Raw genomic sequence first — 23601 nt, forward strand, 5'->3', positions numbered from 1 at the left:
CAAAAACGTACCGTTTGTCCGTTTTGCATGTGTTTTTCATGCGATCCATTTTTTTTAACGGAAGTACAATAGAGCTTTAAACCGTTTAAAAAAAATAATGTTGACAGAAGCAGATGTGAACGAATGTAAATGGGTGATCATCCGTTTTTTTCCTCAGAGATGCATTGATGTCCGTTTTCCATCTGTCGATGAATGAAAAACGGACAAGCGGTCTGCATGTGTGAAAGGGTCTTACTGAACAAGCTAAAGTTATGCCGGCCATACACGTGTCAAATTGCAAACGATTTTTCGTTTAGAAAGTCGCACCTTTTGAGTAATCGTGGGGCCACGGCAATGGCTGATTTTCTTGAGCCCCTCGAATTTGAGTGATCAGGCATGTCAGACTTTTTTTTTAAATAAATTTTCTAATTAATGGGACAATCGTGCGAGAAATATAATCGAAAAAGAAATGCGCGTGAACTGTGACTTGGAACGAAAAGAAGATTCCTGGCCACAAATTTTCTTTTCAATAACATAAGGTAAAATTGAAAGCTTGGTTGGTCGAATATCTATATCAATGGTGGCACCATTGGATTACAAAACGCACCAAATTTTCGATTGACAAATCGTTTGGAATTCGACCCATGTATAGCCTGCATTAGAAGCTGATTGACTAATATGCACAGCTGCACCAGATTTTGCACATTCCAGTTTTAGTAAATCAAGCCCATTTGTCTTAGAAAAAGTGTTGCTCTAGGACACCATGTCTGCTGAGGACCACTGCTGGAGGGATGAAGGGCCTAGCGTTCATTCAAAGCTGACCAGTCCATAATTTTGCCCGATCTCAGATCTTCCTCTTCAGCAGAGATCATAAGACCCAAATTTTTTTAATAAGGAGAGAACAGAAAGGGCGGGACTTTACATGAAGTATGTGTGGGATAAGGGTGCAGTAAACATATCTATAATACATTTGTATATCTTGATTTCACATAATTACTATTTATTTGGCTGACATATACTATTGTTCTTACAAAGTGTACATGAGAATAGATACCTGCCAGATTAAAGGTTACTAAACTACTCCATAACAAAGAAAGATAGAAAAGTATACAGAATTAAACAGCTTTGTTGTTTAAATATAAAATAAAATGGTGTATAGTACAAAACAGGTCCAAACTATGTGTCACTACCAGTATTCCCATATTGCATCATCAATATTTTTTGTCTGTGTTATTTATTTTCATTACTCTATGGACCTGTTTTGTACCATATACCATTTTATTTTATATTTAAACAACAAAGCTGTTCAAGTTTTAATTCTGTATACTTTTCTATCTACACCCTTATCCCACACATACTTCATTTAATGTCCCGCCCTTTCTGTTCTCTCCTTATTATACATATTTAGGGATGGAGGTAATTGACTGTCACTACCTCATTTAAAGTCCCATCCACCTCTCTCAAATTATACCCAAATTTTTTCGTTGCCCAATGATTCCAGAACAGTATTTCCCTCAACATACTGTAAACCTTTTCTAAGGTTATTATTGACCTTGAATTATTGAATTTTTGCTTTATTATCCTCCGAGATACTGACCTGGAATTGGCACGCAGCTCAGGAAAATAAGATCAATGTGCATGTCCCTGGTTCATGACTCCAAAAACATGGAAGTGTGGCAACCAGGTGGCTATCTCTTTTAGACTGTCAAATCAGCAATGGAAACCTCCATGATTTTTTTTTAAGGCCTCATTCACGGGGGCATTCGATTTATATAGGGCTCTTGATGTTAATATGTTGGCCCTAACTTCACTAGGCAGTGACCATAGGGTCATTGATGCTGTAAGCATGTAAAAATTTGCAGTTGAAATGTAGGAAGGTTCATAATGTGTTTAACTCTAAACTGTGAAGGCTTTTGAAACATCACTGATGGACAATATTGGGTGCCATATTTTTTCACCATTTTATTGATGCATGTAATTTTAAGGCTTGAAATGTTTGGTATCTATATACTCGATGCAACCCCATCTTTTATATTTTACCAAAATATTGAGTTGCCGACTGCCTAACTGGGAAAATGCGTAATTTTATTTTATTTTCTTAAAGCCAAAGATAAAAAATGTTTTTTTCATCTTTTGTTTTTAAGGGTAGAGGAGAGACTCTCTCCTTTTAAGGAGGACCTGTCATGCTGCATTGCTATCACAAGGGATGTTTACATTCTTGGTGACAGCAATAAAAGGGATCAAAAAAAGTTTTTTTAAGGGACAATGTAAATGAAATGTGTGTGTGTGTATGTATATGTGTGTGTATGTGTGTATATATATATATATATATATATATATATATATATATATATATTTTTTTTTTTTAAAGCGTCCACATGCTCACGCGCAGTAGTGAACGCATATGTAGGTCATCCCCACATATGTAAACAGTGTTCGCACCACGCGTGATGTGCCGCTGCGGACATCTGAGTGAGAGCAATAATTCTAGCAGTAGGCCTCTTCTGTAACTCTAAACTGGTAACCTGTAGAAATTTTTAAAGAATTGCCTATGGAGATTTTTAAGTACCGTACCTTTGCGTCATTCCACGAACATGCACAATTTTAAAGCTTGACATGTTGGATATCTGTTTACTTGGCGTAACATCCTCTTTCATATTATACAAAAAAAGTGGGATATATAATTATGTTTTTTTTTCTTTTGTTTTTTTTTTTATTCCCAAAAAAATTGTAATTGAAAAAAATCACGTGGCATAAGAAATTGCAATGACTGCCATTTTATTCTCTGGGGTCTCTGCAAACAAAATTATGTAAATATATAAATATATATATTCTGCCAGTTCAAAGTAATTTTCTAGCAAAAAATACTAATTTTTACCTGTAAACAAGTGTCAGAAAAAGGCCTGTTCCTTAAGTTTCTATACACTAAAATTAATTTTAGTAAACTATGTACCTCCTTGGCTAAAGTCCTAGCACAATTTTAATCGGGATAAATAGGTGTGAAGGAATGGTATGTAAAACATATATACTGTATGTACCTAAATGAATAGCACATAGTATAGCTTTATTATTTGAATTATATCAGAGTGAACTTGTCTGCCATATAGACGTGGCATAGTTAATGTTAAAGTGGTGTTCCGGCTGAAATTATACTTTTTAAATAAAAATACCCCTATAATACACAAGCTTAATGTATTCTAGTAAAGTTAGTCTGTAAACTAAGGTCTGTTTTGTTAGTTTATAGCAGTAGTTTGTTATTTTATAAACTTACAGCAGGCCGTGGCCGTCTTAAGTGTGGGCATCTGAAGCCAGACTGTATTTCTTCCTGGATCTCATCCTTGCAGATCTCGCACATGCTCAGTGTAGCACAAGCAGTGTAATAGGTTTCAGGTCAGGTTTCCATAGCAAAGGCAGTTTCAGAGGAAGTTGCCGCCCCACATGCTCAGTGAAGCACAAGCAATGTAATAGGTTTCAGGTCAGGTTTCCATAGCAACGGCAGTTTCAGAGGAAGTTGCCGCCCCTTCCCAGAAGGCATTGCAAACAGGAAATGATGCGATGGGCCGCGGCCAGGGAGGAGGAAGTGAAAAATGAATACAGCAGATATACAGTAGGTGCTGAGAAAAAAAATTAAAAAATATCCAATTTGTTTACAGTGCACAGTTTAGTGAGGGATGCTGAAGAGTTGTAAAAGTGGGTGGAACTCCACTTTAAGAATTTATGACTGTGTATTGGCAAAATACTCCTGAAACTTGTTCAACCGCACTTTGTGTCAACTCTGTGTACTTGACAGATGCCTGATAATGACTAGACATACAGTTTGCACTGTTTTGCTGCTTACTGCAAGCACTAATAAACTTCCCTTTAAAAAAAAGAAGTATAAGATTTGGGGTTTTTGCAGATTCATACTTGCCTAGGTATCCAGATGCAGCATCAGTCCGCAGCTGCGTCTGTCCCCTGCCGGCTCTAACACTGAGAACCGAGCCATCTAACACCCCATATCGCTTGGTTCTCTCTGCTCTGGCCCCTCCTTGCTCACTAGAGCACTGGGCTGTGGAGGGGGCAGGAGCGGCTGGCTCAGGCTCTCAGGGGCTCTATGACGTCAGCAGACAGCGGACTTCAGCACGCTGTCTGCTGAAAACGGGTCACAGGAGTGCAGAACAAACCAGCTTTAGCTGTACTTCTCCTTTAAGTCACGTTAGTCTATTTTTTTTTCTGATAATATAGAGCTGATAACCAGTTGTGCAATTAACATGCAACATAAAAAAAAATTGCCACTACCACCATTTTATTCTAGAGGGCCTCTGCTTTCATAATTTTGTTGGCGGTTTTAGATGAGGCAGGTAAAGAAAAATCTAATTGTTTAGACAGGTAAAAAGAGTATAAACAGAAAAGTCGGTGCTACTACCCATACAACATATAGCTAGCAGAGCTCCCGGGTGCTCGATCCACAGTCGCTGACTGACCAAAGTATTGTAGGAAAAAAGATCCGCACTCCGGTTGTTGCTCTTTAAAAAACATTTTTTGTTTTTATTGACAAGCCACAGTCAACAAACGCAATTGATAACAGTTGACGCATTTCAGCCATTAAGGCCTTAGTCATAACCATAAAAAGAAAACCTTATATGTATTGTATCTTAATTTAACGGTCTACCTTAGCATCAGCTTTAACCTGGAAGAAGTTTTGATCATATAGGTAAATATTACACATTGATCCCCTTTGCTCAGTTGCATTCCTGTGACCAAATTTTCTGACACTGGTCCATCAATATTTCACTTTGTAGACACTGCATGAATAAAAAAGGAAGCAGACTGAAATCTTATATTTCTAGATACACGTATTTATTACCTGGAGTACTTCTAGTTCAGTAATCATTCAGAGTGGTGCATTTTCCTAATGAAATACAGAAGAACTCTTTTAACCAATTAACTGTCAACGAATACCATGTTCTGAACAGTATGAGCAAGAACACAGTGTATTTTATCCTTCAGCATTGACTGATGTGGCCTTAAAGTAATACACTGTTTAATTTACATTTTCCCTTCTATTTCTGTATGTGGATGATGGCACTGTTTTTTTTTTTTATTATTATTATTAAAATAAATAAACATCTAAGTTCCTTTTTCCTTATCAATATACAGCTGTCACACGACCCAGATCTTTCTCAATCTGTCAGCACGGAAACATAAGCAGGAGGAGATTCTAGTCTAACATGGTGTGGACCGATTTCTGCCAGTCACAGGCTGCGTCTCGCCCCTCCATCCTGTGTCTTAGAATAAGAGGGAGGTGAAGCCTCCATTAATCTACATGTAATATCCAACCTCCAATATGTTTAGCTGGTTAGTGGGCATGGAGGAGGGAGGGAGTGGACTGTCATTTACCACTGTGTATATGCCCACATGTGTGACTCTATAGTCACATGGGCTGCTCAGATGTGATAGGAAATGCACATAGAAACTAACTGAAAACTGAGCATGTGCAGAGTTGCCACCACATCTGCAAAATCCCTAGCTTAATTGGGGACATGAACAGAAGAGGGAGATAAAGAGCAGCAGGATCAACCAGGTTTTTTTTTTTGCACAATATAAAAAACAAATCTCATAGTGACTGAGTATGAACCACATGTAATACAGCATTTATTTGTAGTTTTTTAATGATGTGGCTTTAATGACACTCTAACTTCAAATTCAGTTTTTATTGTTTCCAATAAGTAAGAATTTTCAAAATGTTCAAATGCATTGCCAAATTAATTTTAGGACCATTGTTATGTTGCAATTAACTGGATCTAGCTGGCAGTGATTTTTCAGTCCTTGTGTACGTTTGCATAGATTTATCTGTTTTGGATCTTTAGTTGTTGCTGAAATGATTGTAGACAGAGTTTCCTGGCTGCAGGGATCTTTTAATTACCTTTCTCATTTAATTACAAGGTTAATATAAAGTGAATAATGCAGGAAGGGCTTACATAAAAGGCACTCTTCAGTCAGGATTGAAAATGAATCCTTCAGATGCCTTCATGGTACACAGTCTACCTGTGCATGGCTTTAGGTTTTCGTCTGTCCATCTCTCCTTTGTAATCTGTTGAACTGGGTACCCCTTTATCTTAACGGTTTGTAAGGCAGGCCATAGATGGTGCGAATTTCTTTTCTGCCACCACTGGTTGCAGCAAAGAATTTTGCATGATTCCCCCATCAACACAGACAGTGCTGACAGGAATTAATGAATTGTACACCACTGTTGCACCACTGCATTGCTGATTCCTATAGAGTTAAAGTGAGAGACATGTGGAGGCTCCACTCCATCTCTAGCGCTTCCATCTTCTGGCCGCCTTCCAGGTTCTGAGTTTTTGGCCTCTTTATTGGCCACGTCATGATACTGTAACTCCCACGCATGTGCAAAAGAGTGACTTCATTTTGCTGGGACAATACACTGAGCTGCACATGCACGCCTCTGTGTACACATGGGCCCTTACACATGGGTTGTCCGATCAGGTCCGCCTTTCAGTTTTTCAGGTGTAATTGATTGGACCCTCCAGTGGGCGTCAGCAGACACATATCTGCTGAAACCCGCTGTTATCCGATCTGATCCTGCCCGCAAAAACCAGATGGATGGTAGTCCTATATTCCATCCACATGGCAGATTGAATGGAAATGGACAGGCGGTCTGTTTCCATCTGAGTTTCCCATAGAGGAGAGCAGAACTGTGTCCGTGTCCCCTCCGCACAGCGGAGTGGACAGGACATGTCATCCGACTGCTTAGCGGGGATCAGCAAAGTGATTCCCTGCTGAGCAGGCAGAATCCGCTGTACAGAGGTCCCCGTATGAAAGGGGCCCAAGGGTCCTTTCACACAGGCTTTCCAATCAGGTCTGCCTGTCAGGTTTTCAGGCAGACCTGATCGGACCTTGCAGTCTCCTTTATGGAGCACCAGATGTCAGCGGACACATGTCTGCTGATACCCGCCGCCATCTGATCCAATCCTGCCCACAAAATCCAGACAGGTGGTCCTATTTTTCATCTGTCTGGCGGATCGGATCAGATAGAATCGGATAAAAATGGATAGGCGGTTCGTTTCCATCTGATTTCCCCATAGAGGAGAGCGGGACTGTGTTCGTATATGCTCTGCACAGCAGAGCGGACAGGACCTGTCATCCGTCTGCTTAGCCGGGATCAGCGGAGCGATCCCCCACTGAGCAAGCGCAATCTGCAAGACGGAGGCGCCCATGTGAAAGGGTCTTCATAGAGAAAAATCCTGACAGCCAGGGACAAATGCGTATGATAGAAGAAACCTACACAGTCTCTTCTGTCATAAAAAAAGCCTACTTTGCAGCACTGTTTACAAAAGCAAGTTTACTGTAAAGAAATGTTACAGTATGCAGTATTTATGTTTTCATTTTTCTTTTACAGTGTTTGACTACAGTTATCGGGACTACATTCTGTCATGGTATGGAGATCTCAGCAAGGATGATGGACAGTTATATCATCTGCTTCTAGATGACTTTTGGGAATTGGCAAGACAACTTCGATGTCGGTTTGCTCACATTGATATTGTCAAGGTGGTCTGCAATGATGTTGTGAAGAATCTGCTTACACATTTCTGTGACCTCAAGGCTGCAAACACTAGGTAATCAACTGGAGTGAGCACCTGTATGTAATGAAGCAGGGACCCTGCTAGGATCTTACACATCCAGGACACTCAGGGGATCCAGAAGAAGGGCTGACTGTGGGTCTGGATGTTTAAAAAGTCAGACATTTGAGCCTTGGCATGCTCTAGGTTTATGTTCACCAATATTACTTAAGCAGTAATAAACCCCAAACCAAACATGTAATATAATGTAGCTTACCAATTTTTAGATGCCGTGGCTGCATCAGTTTTCATTCCTTAAAGTGGCTGTAAACCCGATTCATGTAATTTGAGCCGAGCACGTATATCTACAGTGTTTTCTTATCTCTTTTCAAAGCACTGTGTCCCATAGCTGTCTCCTGCTCTGTTCTTCTGTTATCAGCCTGATCACTTCTGGCAAGTTCTCCGACACAAGATAAAAGCAGCCTGAAATTTGTGTGTGGGGAGGTTGCTATAAATTAGCAGACAGCTTGCTTTGTCACAGGACAGCTCTGCAAGTTTCTGCCTATGTGGAGTGGGGGTGTGTGCCTTTCCTCCAATCAGCTGTCTTGGCTATATGCCCAGACTTCACTTCCAGTGTTGAACAGGAAGAGAAAATCTAACACGATCGGAACTTTCTAAAGAATATATAACTTTAAGACAGCAGATATACATGTAAAATGTATGTAGGGAGATTTGTTTTATCCCTGTATATGTGAGGGTTTACATCCACATTAAGGCTGGGTTCACACCTTAGCACGGAGCGGTTCACAGCAGGCATCCAGTGCGTTCCCATTCACCGTTTTAGGTCTGATTTCGGTCTGAATTATTATTTTTTTTTTGTTTCACAAAGATTTTATTAAAGGTTTTCACACACAATACAGTAAATGATTCCATAGACATCACTGCAAGTAAGCCAATACATACAAATACAGAACAATGTATACAGTAACAACTCCACCCCTAGCCGAGAGAGTTATCCTGCGGCATGTGATTAGCTATTCCCAGAACTATTCCCCTTCATGTAAGTTTATAGTAGAGAATAACCACAAACTATCTAATATTTAAGAACAAGGTGTATAGGAGCACCACATTGGTTAGGTCGCTTGAGGTATCCAAAAGGGGTGTGGGAGCAAATGTCTGTCAACACATTTGTCACTAGTCCCACTATGCCCTTTCACATCTATTATGCTATCAAGGGTAGGAGGAAAAGGGGGAGGGGAGAAAAAAAGGGGGGGTGTGGGGGAGGAAGAATCCAGAGGATAAAGGGGGGGGGGAATCCAGGGGATAAAGGGAGGAGAGGGGGTGGGGCCACCAACAGCTACCCTCTCCATCATGAAGAATTGTATCATGTTACAAGTGAAAAGCGGTAAGGAGGATCAATTGCTGCCAAGCCCCCGTCTCGCGGGACATTTCACTTGCCATGTTGTATCAGCTCTTAGTAGGTCTGAGATTATACCAAGCTGTCCATATGGCTGAGTATTCAGATATATTTTTTGAGAGTTGTATAGATCAGCTCCTCCATCACTGCAACGTGGTTGATATGAGAGATCCACTCCTTCATAGAGGGAGGAGATGTGGACCTCCAGCGGACCGGTACACAAAGCCTTGCAGCATTAATCATGCGCATAGCTACCGACTTGAAGTAGCATTTTCTTGGGATTTATGAATGATGGAGTAAATATTGTGCCGGTGTGAACTCTAGCGGGAGCGAAGTGACCATGGTTGTCGTGCCATTTACTTTACGCCAATACGGCTGAATCGGGGGGCACGTCCACCAGATATGAAGAAGAGTGCCCTTCTCCACTCCTTACCTCCAACAGCGGTCAGATACCGACTGTACAAATGTATGTAGAATATCTAGCATTTTGTACCACCTAGTTTTGAGTTTGTAGCCATTTTCCTGCATAGCCACATTTAGGGAGCCCTTATGACTATAAAGATGTATTCGATCCCAGCAGACCTTGTTTAATTCTGTTTCCAGTGTAGATTCCCAAAAAAGCGTGGTCAGTACGTAAAGTGGCGTAACGCTCCCCAAACATCGAGACGTAAAGCGCCGATATCCAATGGCTTTGGGAAGAGGATCTAGTGCAGAGAGACTCAAAAACTGTAGGATCCCTAGTAAACATCCCTCTGTGAGCTGGAATAATAGATAATAGATAATGTTTCAGTCGCTGGTAGGACCAGAAAGGGAACTTTGCGGTATTGAATTGTTCAGCCAATTCCTTATGCTTTTTGAACCGCCCTCTCCAGAAAGTGTCTTGCCTGCATTTGCCTATGTGGCGATTCTGCTGCCAGGAAATTCCTGGCTAGGCCTGGAATCACCTCACTTAGGGTTGCCCCTAAGTGGGGTGATCGAGCATTCCTTGGAGAAAAGCGCATGCGTTGTACATGCCCTGTCGAACACATAAAGAGAAGCTCCAATTAGGGGATGAACATAAAGAGAGGGTGATATGTGTTCTTCTTGGAGCCATGGTACTACACGTAGATCAGCACCAGAGGCTAGATGTTCGAGACCACCTCAACCTTTACACCTTTCATGGATCTTGCAGTCCACCACCCTAGTCAGGTTGGCGCTTGACTTGGCATAGGGCCGAGAAAGGGAGAGAGGAGGTACCTAAGGAGGTATCAAGCAATGGATTGAGTGCCCCCCCCCCCCGGACCAAGAGACCTGATTGGAAAATCTGTAGCTTAAGCAGAGTCTCCCGGAGGAAGGGTCCTTGATTAGAATTGGGGCAATAAATATTCTCCAGGGTCACGGGCCTCTTCCATGTCCCTTTTCAAGAAAATAAATCTGCCCTCTGGATCCAGCAGTTGGTCAGCTTGGTTAATTGAGAGCAAAATCGAGACTCCCTTAGTTTTGGATTCGGGACAAGCTGCACGAAAGACCGTGGGAAAGTGACGGTTAAATAGTCGTGGCATGGCACCCGATTTTAAAATGCGTCTCTTGCAAAAAAACAATTTGCGATTTCTGTCGGTATGCCTTTGCTAGAACGCTGCTACGCTTTTCAGGCACGTTGAGGCCTTTAATGTTTAAAGAGTACCCTTTGAGTGAGAGAGGAGCCGAGCGATTCTTAGTAGACAGCATTTTGAAATATCCCTGAGGATTGGCGGAGAGGATCTGTGGCGGTGCGAGAAAGGGAAGAATAATGGGGAGAGAAGGAAAAAAAGTTAGTAAGTTAAAGTGGGAGTCCGGCGACCAATCTTTTTTTTTTTTTTTTTTTTTTTTCTTAGGTCATTGAGACACATTGCTAATCCCAAAATAATACTCACAGTTTGGGTGTAATATTTCCGCCTCTGTCTGTTTTCATACTGAAGAATAACTTTAAAAATGTGATGCTGGCTGTTTCCATCTTCTTGTGGGCATGTGAAGCCCACAAGCATTGATTTCCTTGATGCGGTGAATGCTGTTCATTCACAGCTTGTTCACAAGCATGATCATTGTTCCCGCACTGAATCTTGGGAAGCCTGACACTAAGGTCCCAGGAGACAAAGGGAAAGGCAATAAGCACACCTTCTCCCATGGGAGGAGAGACAGGAAGTGCCACAATAAAGTACAATATAAAGGTAATTACAGCGATAAAAAAAATTTTCGTGCGGAATTTGAACATCTATGCAATTAACTGAAGGGGGTAAGATTAAGTTAAAAATTTGAGTGGAACCCCGCTTTAACCTAATCTATGTGCTCCGTCAACAGGAGGTGTGGAGGACACATCTAAATGTCACCGGAGGTGGTGTCAGGCCTGCTAACCCACCTAAAAGGGAGGTTGGGGTACAAAGTGGGGGGGGGGATCCATGCGGATTCAAAGGGGAACCTGCCTTTCTGAGGTGGGGAAGGGGTCAAACACAGAAGGGTGTATCCAGAGCCTCCACAGTATAATCAGTGTGGAGAAGGGGGAATGTAATCACAACTAGGATGACCAGAGGGCCCCGGAGTAGTCCCATCTACTGCTAGATGAGCCCTACTTCCAGAATTCCCCAGGTCCCAACTTGTAATGCTAAATAGGAAATCAAGTGCAGCTTCTACCTCAGAAACTGGGGGGGGGGGTACAGAAGGTGTCCATTCTCCTGTGAGAAGCGGCACCCGCCCCAGGGCCCACAATATCCAGACGTGGGTCTCCAAGTCAGGTACCCCTCCCCACATCCAGGCTCCACTTCCCATGCCCTCCCCACACGCTGGAGAAAAATGCAGTTTTTAGATAAACCTGTCCATTAACCAGAACTAGCAAACTATAAGCAGATGGTTTAAACTGATAACAACAAGAAGTAAACCATTGTATATCAGTGAGTAGCATATTGGCCTTTGCCCATCCGGAGCACTCTAGGTGAAGAGTACCTCCGGAGTGGCAAGGTAGGCGGGTCCAACAGCCTCCATGTCAAAGCCAAAGTTACTGTGTGCCCCTGAGCCCAAAGGCCCCGTCGCTACCTGAGAACAACCTTCAAGAAAGCGATAGTATGCGTCCCTGGGGACACTGAGTCCCATATGCATGCAGGAAGGGGGAAAGCACATTGTTAGCAATCTGCTCCCTCAATCACTTAAATTTACACTGCTGACTGAAATGTTGAAACTACCGCTGTTAAGGGGAAAATGAGGCACCTTGTTGTTTGTGGCACTATTTGGAGGCCAGTATATAGTCCCAGACCTGAACTGTAGGGGGCAAACCCCCATAGCAAATTCCCCTGAAGCCCAAGGTAGGGGTTTGCCCACATATGAATGAGAAATAAAGCCACTAAAAAGTCAGGCAAATCTGGAGCTTGTATCAAGGTCTCAAGCCCCGTCTGCGAAGGGAGTATTGTGAGCGCTGGAGACCATGCAGTCAGTGCCATGGCCTATCAGAAGTTCCCTGAGGGTAGGGTTGTCCCCAGAAAAAGCAACAAAGTTTACCTAGTGCAGTGAATTACAAGCCAAAAAAAAAAATGAAAAAATGAAAAAAAATATGAGAGGGCTCAGCTAATGCGTCTCCTTCGTCGTAGGGCAATGAAGCACTGAAGGGGAGGTGTGCTGCTCTTTTCAATAAGGGCTGGCTAAGTGACAAACGCAAAGATGGAGTTCCAGGGGGAGAGATATAACTATATAGAACTCCAGGAATCGCTCACCCGATCGAGGGGCCTTTGTTCAGAAGTCCGTCTTGCATCTAGCTAAGGAAGGTAAAGCTCGTGCACTGGCATCTGTCTCCATATCTCCGCAAGCTCTCAGGGAAGATTTGGACATGGACAGCGGATGCCTCTGTCTGCGTCTCTGTGCCTGCGAGTATCCTCTGGTTGGGTCGGGATCCAGGATTCAGGTTGCAGAAAAGAGCCATACCAGTCAGGTACTGGGATGCCAAGGGTATCGCAAAAGGTGTTCCAGTCTTCAGGAACCTAAGGGATGCAGTATGGTTCCCTGTAGTTGCTTGCAAGCAGAGAGGGAACTTCCATCTGTATGCGATACGCCTGTCTCTTAGAACAGTTAGAAGAGGACGCAAGTCTCTTCTATGTTGAAGAGTGATGGTGGACAGATCCTGGAAAATCTGGATGGGAGCCCCTTGGTGTTCCAGCTGATTATGATTCCGTGGTAATCGTAGTATTTCCTCTTTTTGAGTGAAACTGACCAGACTGTATCCCTAGGTGGATCAGTTTCCCGGCCCCGGGATACTTATTTATTTTCAAATAACTGCTCATATCTAGTTCTTATTGCATATTGCAAAAGCTGCAAACTTAATTTGAAGCTGAACCCAGGTAAACGACTAAATACACAGATTAAATGCATTTAAGGCTCCTTGCACATGGGTCCTCCGGCTGCTGTGTATGCAGTCCTAGTGTTTAGTGCCCTATGTGTTCAGGGATGAATGCCCAGGATGCAGAATACCTGCGTTTCAGGCTTTTATCCCCGAACGAATAGGACCCTAAACCCATGTACCATTCAGGACAATGCCTAGCTCATCTAGCCACAGCATATATCAGCCTGTCATAGACTTTGACAGACTGCAGTAAGGAGGGCTAGACGCCTCACCTGTGCCTCCCAGGCACACTAAAACACTGGGATTGCACGCACCTTAGCTAAACAGACCATGTGCAAGGGGTCTAAATAAGATTTCTTTTACCTGCCAAATGTTTTATACCTCTGTCCATTCAGTCCTGAGATTTACACTGCTCTGCTAGACACTGCAGCCAGGAGGATGACATCACTTTCTCTGCTATAATTTGACTGTAAAAGGGATGGTAGTTATCTCTCTACATTCCCTGCCTACTGACTGGATAGTGAAAGAGCAACCCCTCCCTCCAATCTGCTGTTTTTGTCTGCAGATTTGAATGCTCAAGCATAATTGACTGCTAGTGCTGCCCTTCCCACTCCCATCTGAGTGCTTTTCTTTAGAGCACAGGTTCCCAAACCTTTTAAAGAAAGTGCAAACTCATGTTCATTAAACTGTTGCTGGACTGAAGCCAAGAGAAGTGACTTTACATTGGTGTTCAATGGGAGTAACAAATGCCTCTACATTGGTCATTGGAAGTATTACTACTGCGTCAGTGGTAAGCGGGAGCCCCTATGTCAATGGGAGTAATAATTGCACTAGCATTGGTAGGAGTAAAAAACTGACTCTAGGTTGGTGGTCAGTAGAAGTAATGAATGCCCCCCTACACTGGTGCTAATTTGAAATAGAATTTAAAAAAATCACTACACAAGTGGGAGCAAAAAATGTCCCTACAGCATTCTAGCAAGGTACACAGCACATAGGTACCCTTTAAAAATGAATTATATTTTAATTCATAACAAAATATTTACTGCATTAAAGCGTTTCTAAACCCACAACCTTAAAATCATTGTGTATATGCAGTAAAGCATGCTTGTTATACTCACTGTGGAACCTAAGGGGTTAATCCTCTGCCTTGTGTGAAAAGGCTGTTTAATCCTGTCTTCTCTGGTCCTCCCCTTCTTCCACTGTCCCCAAACCATCTCCTAATAAAATAGAGCATTGGGGTAAGCTGCACATGCTCAGTTTGGTGTGTATTTCTAGAAAGTGTTTTTGTTTTTTCTTTTCTTGGGAGGGTGCATGTGATCAGCACAGGGCCAATTGGCATTGTCCAGACAGAGGGTCAGGGCTCCTGCACCCTTATAGGACAATCAGGGGAGAATGAAAGCTCCTCCTACAAGCTTTAAACAGACATTGATAGAAGTCACAAGACTGCTATATACTGCTGATAAGAAAAGGTATTTAGCAGTTTATATTTACTAAAACTATTGCATTTCCATGTTCTGTGTACTGTGGGGGACCAGATATAGTGAATGCAGGGTCCTGGGTTTAGTAACACTTTAAAGGTAAAAGATCAAGCGATGATGCGCCATAATGTAACAAACATTTGCAAATTGCACGTGGACAATTTAAACCAGCCTTATGTAATATGGCACTAATGGTCCTTATTTGCTAAAGACAGATAACTGCATTTTTAATATAGTGCATACTTCATGATTTTAAAGGTCATTATTGATTGCATTTCCTGGAGACTATTTCAGATTAGACTGATTGTTTTCCCCTACTGTTCTATTGATCCATGCTCCTAGACTATACCACATTAGTCTTTGTCTTTAGCTATAGTATATTATACCGTCAAGGCAGTGAGAGTGGAATGTATTGTTGATTAATAAAAAAAAATAAAGTTTTTTTTACTTTTACTGTCTCACAACCCAGGCAGCCATTTTGTCAAATGATGTCCCTTTAAACAAAATGTTTACTATTGGCTTATAAAGGAGACGTGTCACGGGTTCCTTGTTTATTGCTGAATATTGAACCAAACAAAATCCTCGTCTCTATTGTGTGAGCTTTAATTTGGTGAATGAAAGATCTGATCACTAGTGACATTATATGTGTGTTATTCACAAATAATTGGCATACATTCTATCTGGCACAGACACCATAGGGTCAATGATTTTGATGTCAGATAACATTTATACAAAATCTGGCATTCGTTCAGGCAGAACAGATCACTGATGTGTGGTGAGCATCATGTACAATCCGCTTTTCATCTGCAGAGCACAGACTCTGTGAGGGGGCTTAGTTCTGTTTAATGTTATGTGCAATCAACGCATGGCTTTATCATATCTCTCACAACCTATATTTTTTGTCTCCATGGATTTTGGGGGCATCAATAAAGTGACTCTATGAAATTATCTAACATTAGTGACCACAATTCCAAAAAAGTTGGTGTACTGTGTAAAATCTACATGAGAACAGATTGCAATGCTTTCCAAATCTCATAAACCCATATTTTATTTACAATCGAAAAAAGAAAACATCATATGTTTACACTGACAAAAAGTACCATTTTAAGAAAAAAATAATGTGATTTTGAAATTGATGGCAGCAACACGTCTCAAAAAAGTTGGGACAGGGCCATGTTTACCACTATGTAGCATCCCCTCTTCTCCTAACACTCTGTAAACGTCTGGGAACTGAGGTGACCAATTACTGGAGTTTTGGGAGAGGAATGTTGTCCCATTCTTGCCTGGTATAGGATTCTAACTGCTCAACAGTCCTGGGTCGTCTTTGTCATTTTTTGTTTCGAGAAATTGTGTGAATTGAGTAATTTCTGGCAATCAGCTGGCAGGGCTTGGGATTAAGTGTAGTAATAGCGCTGTGTTTTCAACCTAAACAGTAAGGTGGAATTTATGGCAGATCTCCAGGTAGGTTTCAGAACTTGAAGATTTTTTTTTGAAAGGATATATAATGTAAATTTAAAGTTTAAGGCTTGGTTCACACAGGGGCAACCCGACTTACAGCGTGACTTTGCAAGGCGATTTGGAGGCGACTTCAGCGCTACTTTGCGCAACTTACAACGCGACTTAAAGTTGCCTCCAGGACAGGCGACTTTGGCTGTGGCCAATCACAGAATAATCAGCTCTATGGGAGGGAGGAGGTTGCCTGGGTGAACTTGGGAAATACCTGTGTAAATTATTTTCTTTTTCCTGTAGAGTTGCTTCAATATAAATGGAGATCCAACTTGGAGGCAACTTCCATTGAAATCTATGGGTACAAGTTGCCTAGAAGTCGCCTTGAAGTAGTACAGGAACTTTTTCTGAAGTCGGAGCAACTTCAGTAGTGTACATTAAGACGGTTCTCATTCACTTCAATGAAATTTCTTATGTCCAGCGACTTGGGGCAACATGAGGTCTGACAAGTCGGATCCCAGGTTGTTTTGGTGTGAACCGGCACTTTTTTGTGAATTTTTTCCCTATTCTAGTTCAGTTTGTTATATAACCGTAAGCTCCGCAGTGGATGTCCTTTATAAAAATTTGCTGTATAATACGATATTTCGAAGCACCATTCAGCGCTCAGGTGACTGCCCGCCGGTCTTCTCTCCCCCTGATGTGATGGCTGCAGGGGAGGTGCTGGGAAACCCCCGCTGACATCAGCTGAGATGAGGAGGAGACCGGTGGGCAGTGACGTGGGCGCCGAACGGCGCTTTAAAATAAGGTATTATACAGCAACTTTTTTATAAATGACTTCCAGTGCAGAGCATACTGTTATATAACGTACGTAGAGCAGGAGGGGAGGATCTGGGAGCTGACAGGCAGGGTGGGGGGAAGGTGGCAGAGGAGGACACAGACACAGGAGAGCAGGCTGCGGATGATGGAGGCATGTAAACTGACCACGGTGTCGGGGCTCAGCAGCCATGATGTACTGTGGTCAGTTTTCAATGGGAAGGACAGAGACTGGCAGGATCAGCCAGGTTTTTTAGTTGTTACAGGGGGCCAAATTACACAGCACAAGCACTGTATAACATGCTTTAAAAGAGCAGCATCCAATTTTTTTTTTTTTTTTGGTTAACAAACGCTTTAAATTATGAAATATGCAGATATTTACCTTTTTTTTTTTTTTTTTGCTCAGACATATACTTGTATGTGAACAGCTAATTAAACAGTTGGAATACACGTATGTGTTATGTCTTACTTGCCCAAAGAATGTGTGTTTCTGTATTTCTATTCAACCAATTTTGTGAGTCATACACTTTTTTTACAAACAGCACAGCCACAATGGTAGGATCACTTTCTCTATTGGGGTCAAAGAAGAAGTCGTGTTTAATTTTTTTAGTTGCTCCACTTTGTAGTATGCAGCACTTTTTTAGATGCAGCACTTTGTCCAGTCTTTTTCTGTAGTGTGTAGACTGTGCTGGTGTGGTTAACAATGCGCCACCCTCCCCCTATATTGCTTTCTAACTACGTAGCTAGCAAGGAGTTGCATAACAAATAAGCTGTGATGGGTGGTTATTGTCTCTGGTTCGTGTTTTCTAGCCCAAGACAAGTGAAGTCACTAGGAATACAGGGAACATGGGCTAAACCCTTCCAGTCATGCCCACGGCAGAGCTCCAATGTGCTGTGGAAAGCTTCCCGGCCTGTGAATGACGGGTGCACTCAGAGGGTGGAGACAACTGAGCACTGCCATCTCCCAACAATTAAAATGCCCATATATCAGGCCTCAGTGAGGGTAGGAGCATAGAAGCAGTAGGTCAGCAAGTAAAGAAGGGATTAATCTTTGCTCCATATAAAAAAAAAAAAAAAACGGGTTTCCGAGCGTTTATTAAAGCACTGTATGTTAACCCAAGCGCTAGAGTCCGGGTCAATGGCCACTTGTCAGAGGCCTTCTCCGTCCATAATGGGACCAGACAGGGCTGTCCCCTTTCCCCCTTATTATATATTCTTACTCTGGAACCGCTCTTACGCTGTATTCGCATGAACTCGAACATAAAGGGCATCGAGGTACATGGGAGAGAATATAAAATTGCAGCTTTCGCGGACTATGTCCTGCTTTTTCCCTCCCCCCTTGACGTCCATACTAAATTTGTTGCAGGTATTAGAACAATTTCGCCTTATTTCCAATCTGAAAATCAACTTTTCAAAATCATTCGCATTGAATATCACCCTAGCTCCTCAAATGTCAGATGAACTTCCCTTTTTCATGGAAAACAGACGCCATCACTTACCTGGGCATTCAGCTACCCAGTAGGCTTGCAGACCTATACGATAATATTTTTAAGTCGGAATTGAGAAATCTACAACTAGACCTAAATAGGTGCCCACTATCTCCTGGTTTGGTCGTGCATCCATTATAAAAATGACGGTAGTCCCCCGCATTTTATATAAAATACAAACGATCCCAATCTGCATGCCACCCTCTTTCTTTACGGTTTACAAAAAGATGTGTAGGACCTTCCTTTGGGGCTCCAGGGGGGTGAGAATTAAGTGGGCGAAACTGGTGCTACCAAAATCGGGAGGTGGTATAGGCCTTCCTGACCTGCAGAGATATTATTGGGCCACCCATTAATCCCGGATAGTGGACTAGAAGGTCCATTCTCGGTGTAAGGGATGGGTACTACTAGAGCAGTTAATTGCTGGAGCCGAGCTTGGTTCAGTTCCTTGGCTGGCTACAAAATATATACCATCTGACATACATTCCCACCCTTTCATTATTGCAACTTTGTATGCCTTTGATAGAGCCTGTAAGGCACATGCGATATCTGCCAAAAAGTGTGCTCTTACCCCCGTTAAGGGTAATCCGGACTTTGTCCCAGGGCTGACCAAGATCTTCCTGTCGGTGGAATGACCGTATGCAGAAATGCAAGCCAAACATCTAGATAACTCAACGTCAAGGGAAAAATTAACAAAAACCTCTACTGCTTTCGAGTCGCTGTGTTCAGGCCCCTCGCCGCAACAGCACGTGATCTCTGTAATTTATGCCTCCATGTTTCAGGATTTAGGTACTGCCCTACAAACAGAACATGATTTTTGGAAAACTCACCTAAATATTGAAATCCCGGAAGCCAGTTGGGAGCGCATTAATCTATATATTCACAAGGGTTCACTTAATGCCCATACCCAGGAAAATGGCTATAAGATCAGGACACAGTGGTATAAAACACTGGACCTACTCCATGAGTTCATACCATCGGTTTCCGACTGATGTTGGAGATGTGGTCAAGAGAGGGGTACCTTCATGCATATATGGTGGGGGTGCCCTCAGATTCAGCCATACTGGCGAAAGGTGCACGATGCAACGACTGGTAGTCTCTTCGCTCCCCCTGGAATTTACACCAGCACAGCGCGGCTAGGCTATGCCTACCAGTCCACTGGAAATCTTCCTTGATTCCATCTGTGAAAGAATGGGCAGCACGCATTAATCACATTGCTGAGATAGAGGAGCTGATATATATCACCCAAGACAGGATCAACAGATACACGGCGATCTGGGAATCGTGGTTTACATTTTGTAAATCTCAGGAATATCAAAATCTAGTGAGCAATATTGGCTAAGACGCTGTGATCAAGTTATATCATAAATATGCGTAGATGATACTAGAGACATTAACATACTATAAGTGTGCTGAGAGGAGTAGATGGAGAGGGTAGTTGGTGGACTCCCCACCCCCTCTCCTTACTCTCCTTCACTTTCTTTTATCTCACCCCTCTGTCTTTATCTCTCTCCCTTTCTCTTCTTTACCCCTCCCCTTTATCCTCACCTTCCCCTCCCCCCCCTCCCCTTTCCCTCCCCTAGAGGAACCCCAACACATGGATGGTTTGGAGTGGAGGGCCGATTTTGATAGGTAGTCCTCCAGTTTACCCATCACTGAAGTTCAGACATACAGATGGTGGGCCACGATTAGAATATAAAGACTCCAACTTGTTGCGATATAGAGGAGTGGACAGGCAACAACCTTCATGTAAATAAGAATTATAATCAGGAATGTGTTAAGGTGATCCATACACTTGGCATCAATGAGAATGTAGACAATACGTGAATGTATGCTTTGTGTAAACCTCCTGGTTGGAGTCCTATTTCCATGGATCATTATCTCTGTTATGTTTTGCATCATTCTTAATAAAAAAAAAGAAATTTCAATGGGAAAAAAAAAAAAAAAAGCAAGTTTGAGGCTGGGTTCACACTATTGTGAATTGGATGTGGTTTTCCTTGCATTCAATTCGCATGTCAGGAGATTGTGACCGGCTCTCAGTGGAGCAGGTTCACACAGCCCTGGGATGGCTGCGGAGTGAATTGCACAGGAGTCCTGTGCGTCTTCTGGTCCATTTCAGGTCCAAATTCAGTCAGATTCAGACCGAATACCCATATTTAGGGTGTAACTGGTTGCTAGGCAAAACTGCCCAGTCCCCATCCACAAAAAATCTAGTTACACGGGTCTTTATTGGAAATGTTTGGTGTGTGTGTGCTGTGTTTTTCATTTAACTTCAGTTTCTTTGCTCCTTGTCTTCTTTTCTTCCTTTTTCTTTCAGACAGGATGAACAGCCAAGACCCTTTGCCCTTCACCCCTGTCTAAAAACCACAGAAGAGGAGCTCAGATTCCTACAGACGTGTGCCCAGGTGCTAGTCCTCTGTTTAGTGCCCGCTCGGGATGCTCAGTCTCGCAGCCTGCGCATAGTACTTTCTGAAATACTTGCAACTAAAGGTGTGTATTAGTCACTTTGTAGTCATGGCTAGGGCAGGAAAAAATATGTGCCTGTTGTGTAAGACTGCCAGTGCTCAGTACAAGTCAGGAACTAAATATCGTGACTAACTTTTTTTTTTTAGGAAGACTGTGGTTTGTGTGGGTAAACAAAATTGCAGGGTCAGCCTTTTTAAAAACTGTTGCATATGCAGTTTTGATTTTAGCTTACTTCGATCATTTGAACCATAGTCTGTCTGCGTTATAGTAGCCTGACATATACTGGTATATCATTTATTTTTTCACACTGTGAAGCAACTTCAGGAGAAATCGTGCATTTTAGTACACAGTTCCCTTATTTATTTATTTTTTTTAACTACTTCAGTACCGGACATGTAAACCCCCTTCCTGCTAATTTTCAGCTTGCAGTGCTCTCACACTTTGAATGACAATTACTCAGTCATGCAACACTGTACCAAAAATGACATTTGTTTCATTTTTTTTTTTAGACAGAGCTTTCTTTTGGTGGTATTTATTCAGCACTGGGTTTTATTTATTATTTGCTAAATGAAAAAAGACTGACGATTTTGAAAGAAAAACACTTTTTTTTTTTTTTTTTTTTTTTTAGTTTCTGTTATAAATTTTGCAAATAATCTTTCTTCATAAATTTAGGCCAAAATGTATTCTGCTACATTTCTTTGGTAAAAATTACCCAAATCGGTGTATATTATTTAGTCTGTAGGAAAGTTGGAGTCTACAAACTACAGTGTGTGTGTATGTGTGATATATATAGATAGATATATATCTTTTGGAAACTTGGTCAGCCTTGACGTACTGACAGCCTATCATTTCTTGAGGCCCTAAAATGCTAGAACAGTACAAATACCCCCCAAATGGCTCCAAGACAATTTTTTAATTATTTTTTATTTTTTTTTACATACTGTCACCAGAGCAATACAGCGTCATCATATGACTGCTCTCTCGCTCTCTCGCTATATATATATATATATATATATATTATACTTTTTTTTTTTTTTTTTTTTTTAAATATGTGAAAGGTGTATATATGTGTGTGTGTGTGTGTGTATATATATATATATATATATATATCTTGCTCTCTCGCTATATATATATATAGCTATATATATATATATATATATATATATATATATATATATATATATATATATATATATATTATACTTTTTTTTTTTTTTTTCCAACGTTTTGGTACACTTTTTTTTTACATACGGTCACCAGAACAGAGCAGTGCGTTGTTACCATTGTGACCCTGTACTATTTTGGGAAAGTGATCAGAATAGGATTTGTATTTGATCACTGTTATATGCAGTCGTTTTTATGAATGGCATCCATTCAGTCATAACCATTCTTTGTGTACTATTGTGATAGCTGTGATTGGCCACAGCTATAACATGGCACAGATGCACTGTGATTAGCCCTGTCTGTACCATGTGATCACTGTGACTAATCAGAGATCATTGCAATAGTACACAATGAATGGCCGCCTGCCATGTGATTGGTCACAGCAATCATCTAGTACTGTGGCTGCCCAGGTACAATGATCAGTCTTCCTCTGTCTGGTGGACACAGGTGACAGATTGCACTGCTGTGCGCTCCTGGCAGGGCGTCCTATGACATCCACCTGGAACAGCAGTGCTGCTGCTCGGCTGTCATTTGTCTATAGGCTGAGCTGAAAGCAGTTCAAGAAGAATTCCAGGGGTGGATACTTTATACTTAGTTATACCTTGGACTAATCTAATTCTGTATATACCATTCCTGGCTGATGCCCCTGCAAGCTGGAAATCACTGAAGCAGACACCACTAATGCAGTGGTCCCCACTGGCTACCGATACCTGTGCCAAGTGTCTACCCTGCTGTGTTCTGAACAAAGAAGGTTGGTTATTCGGCACGGGCGCCATTCAGAAAATGCAAGGGGTCAGAAAAGAAGTGGGGTAGTTATGTCACGCTCTTCACCTCGTCCAGTCAGAGAGCGCTTTGCTTTCATTCAGAAAGTACTGACTCTCTTAATGAATTGCTTTTTCACTGATCCAGAACCAGTATGCAGGTAAACATTTATGACTCTTTTCATACAGAGACTGAAAAAACTGAAGCCAGTGGCTCAGAGTAACAGCTAAGCAACTAGCATTTTTATAAGACAGTCGGCAGTGACATCCCCTTAATTGTTTTCATGACCTGTGTACTTGGGGTAAACCCGTTATAGGAGGAACATTGAAGCTGCCATTGTTGGCCTGAAAATGCTAGTTATTTGACTGTTGTGCAGATCCACTAGCTTTAATACTTTGTCACTGTCCCAAAGCAAGAGGGGGCGTTTGACCTAATGAGCTGATTATTTGAGCCATTTTTCAGTGTATTGAAAGGATAAAGTGAAAGTGTCGCCCTCCTGCACTCTGTATTTGATACGAACCTAAAACCTGCTCCAGACAAAGCTTCCCCCCTTTTTAGTTTTGTATATATAGCTTGGAAAGGTTGGAAGATTTGTCAGTATATTTTTTTAAATTCTTGTTTACCCTTCAGGGGCATTTTCTCTTCCTTCCTCACCGACACCCATTACTAGCAGTATTACGCCCCCAATCAAAAA

The 23601-nt window shown here is 41.9% G+C and overlaps 1 protein-coding gene across 1 annotated transcript in view; it reads left to right on the forward strand.

Moving 5' to 3' along the window:
• Positions 1 to 23601, forward strand: part of SNX25 (sorting nexin 25) — a 254772-nt gene that overhangs the window by 134821 nt on the left and 96350 nt on the right. The window contains exons 3-4 of the mRNA XM_073607376.1: positions 7379 to 7595; positions 20833 to 21005. Of these exons, the coding sequence (XP_073463477.1) occupies positions 7379 to 7595; positions 20833 to 21005 (390 nt within the window). The remainder of the gene's footprint in view (positions 1 to 7378; positions 7596 to 20832; positions 21006 to 23601) is intronic.

Source organism: Aquarana catesbeiana, linkage group LG01 (genome assembly GCF_042186555.1).
Source record: "Aquarana catesbeiana isolate 2022-GZ linkage group LG01, ASM4218655v1, whole genome shotgun sequence".
In the NCBI taxonomy this organism is placed as follows: domain Eukaryota; kingdom Metazoa; phylum Chordata; class Amphibia; order Anura; family Ranidae; genus Aquarana; species Aquarana catesbeiana.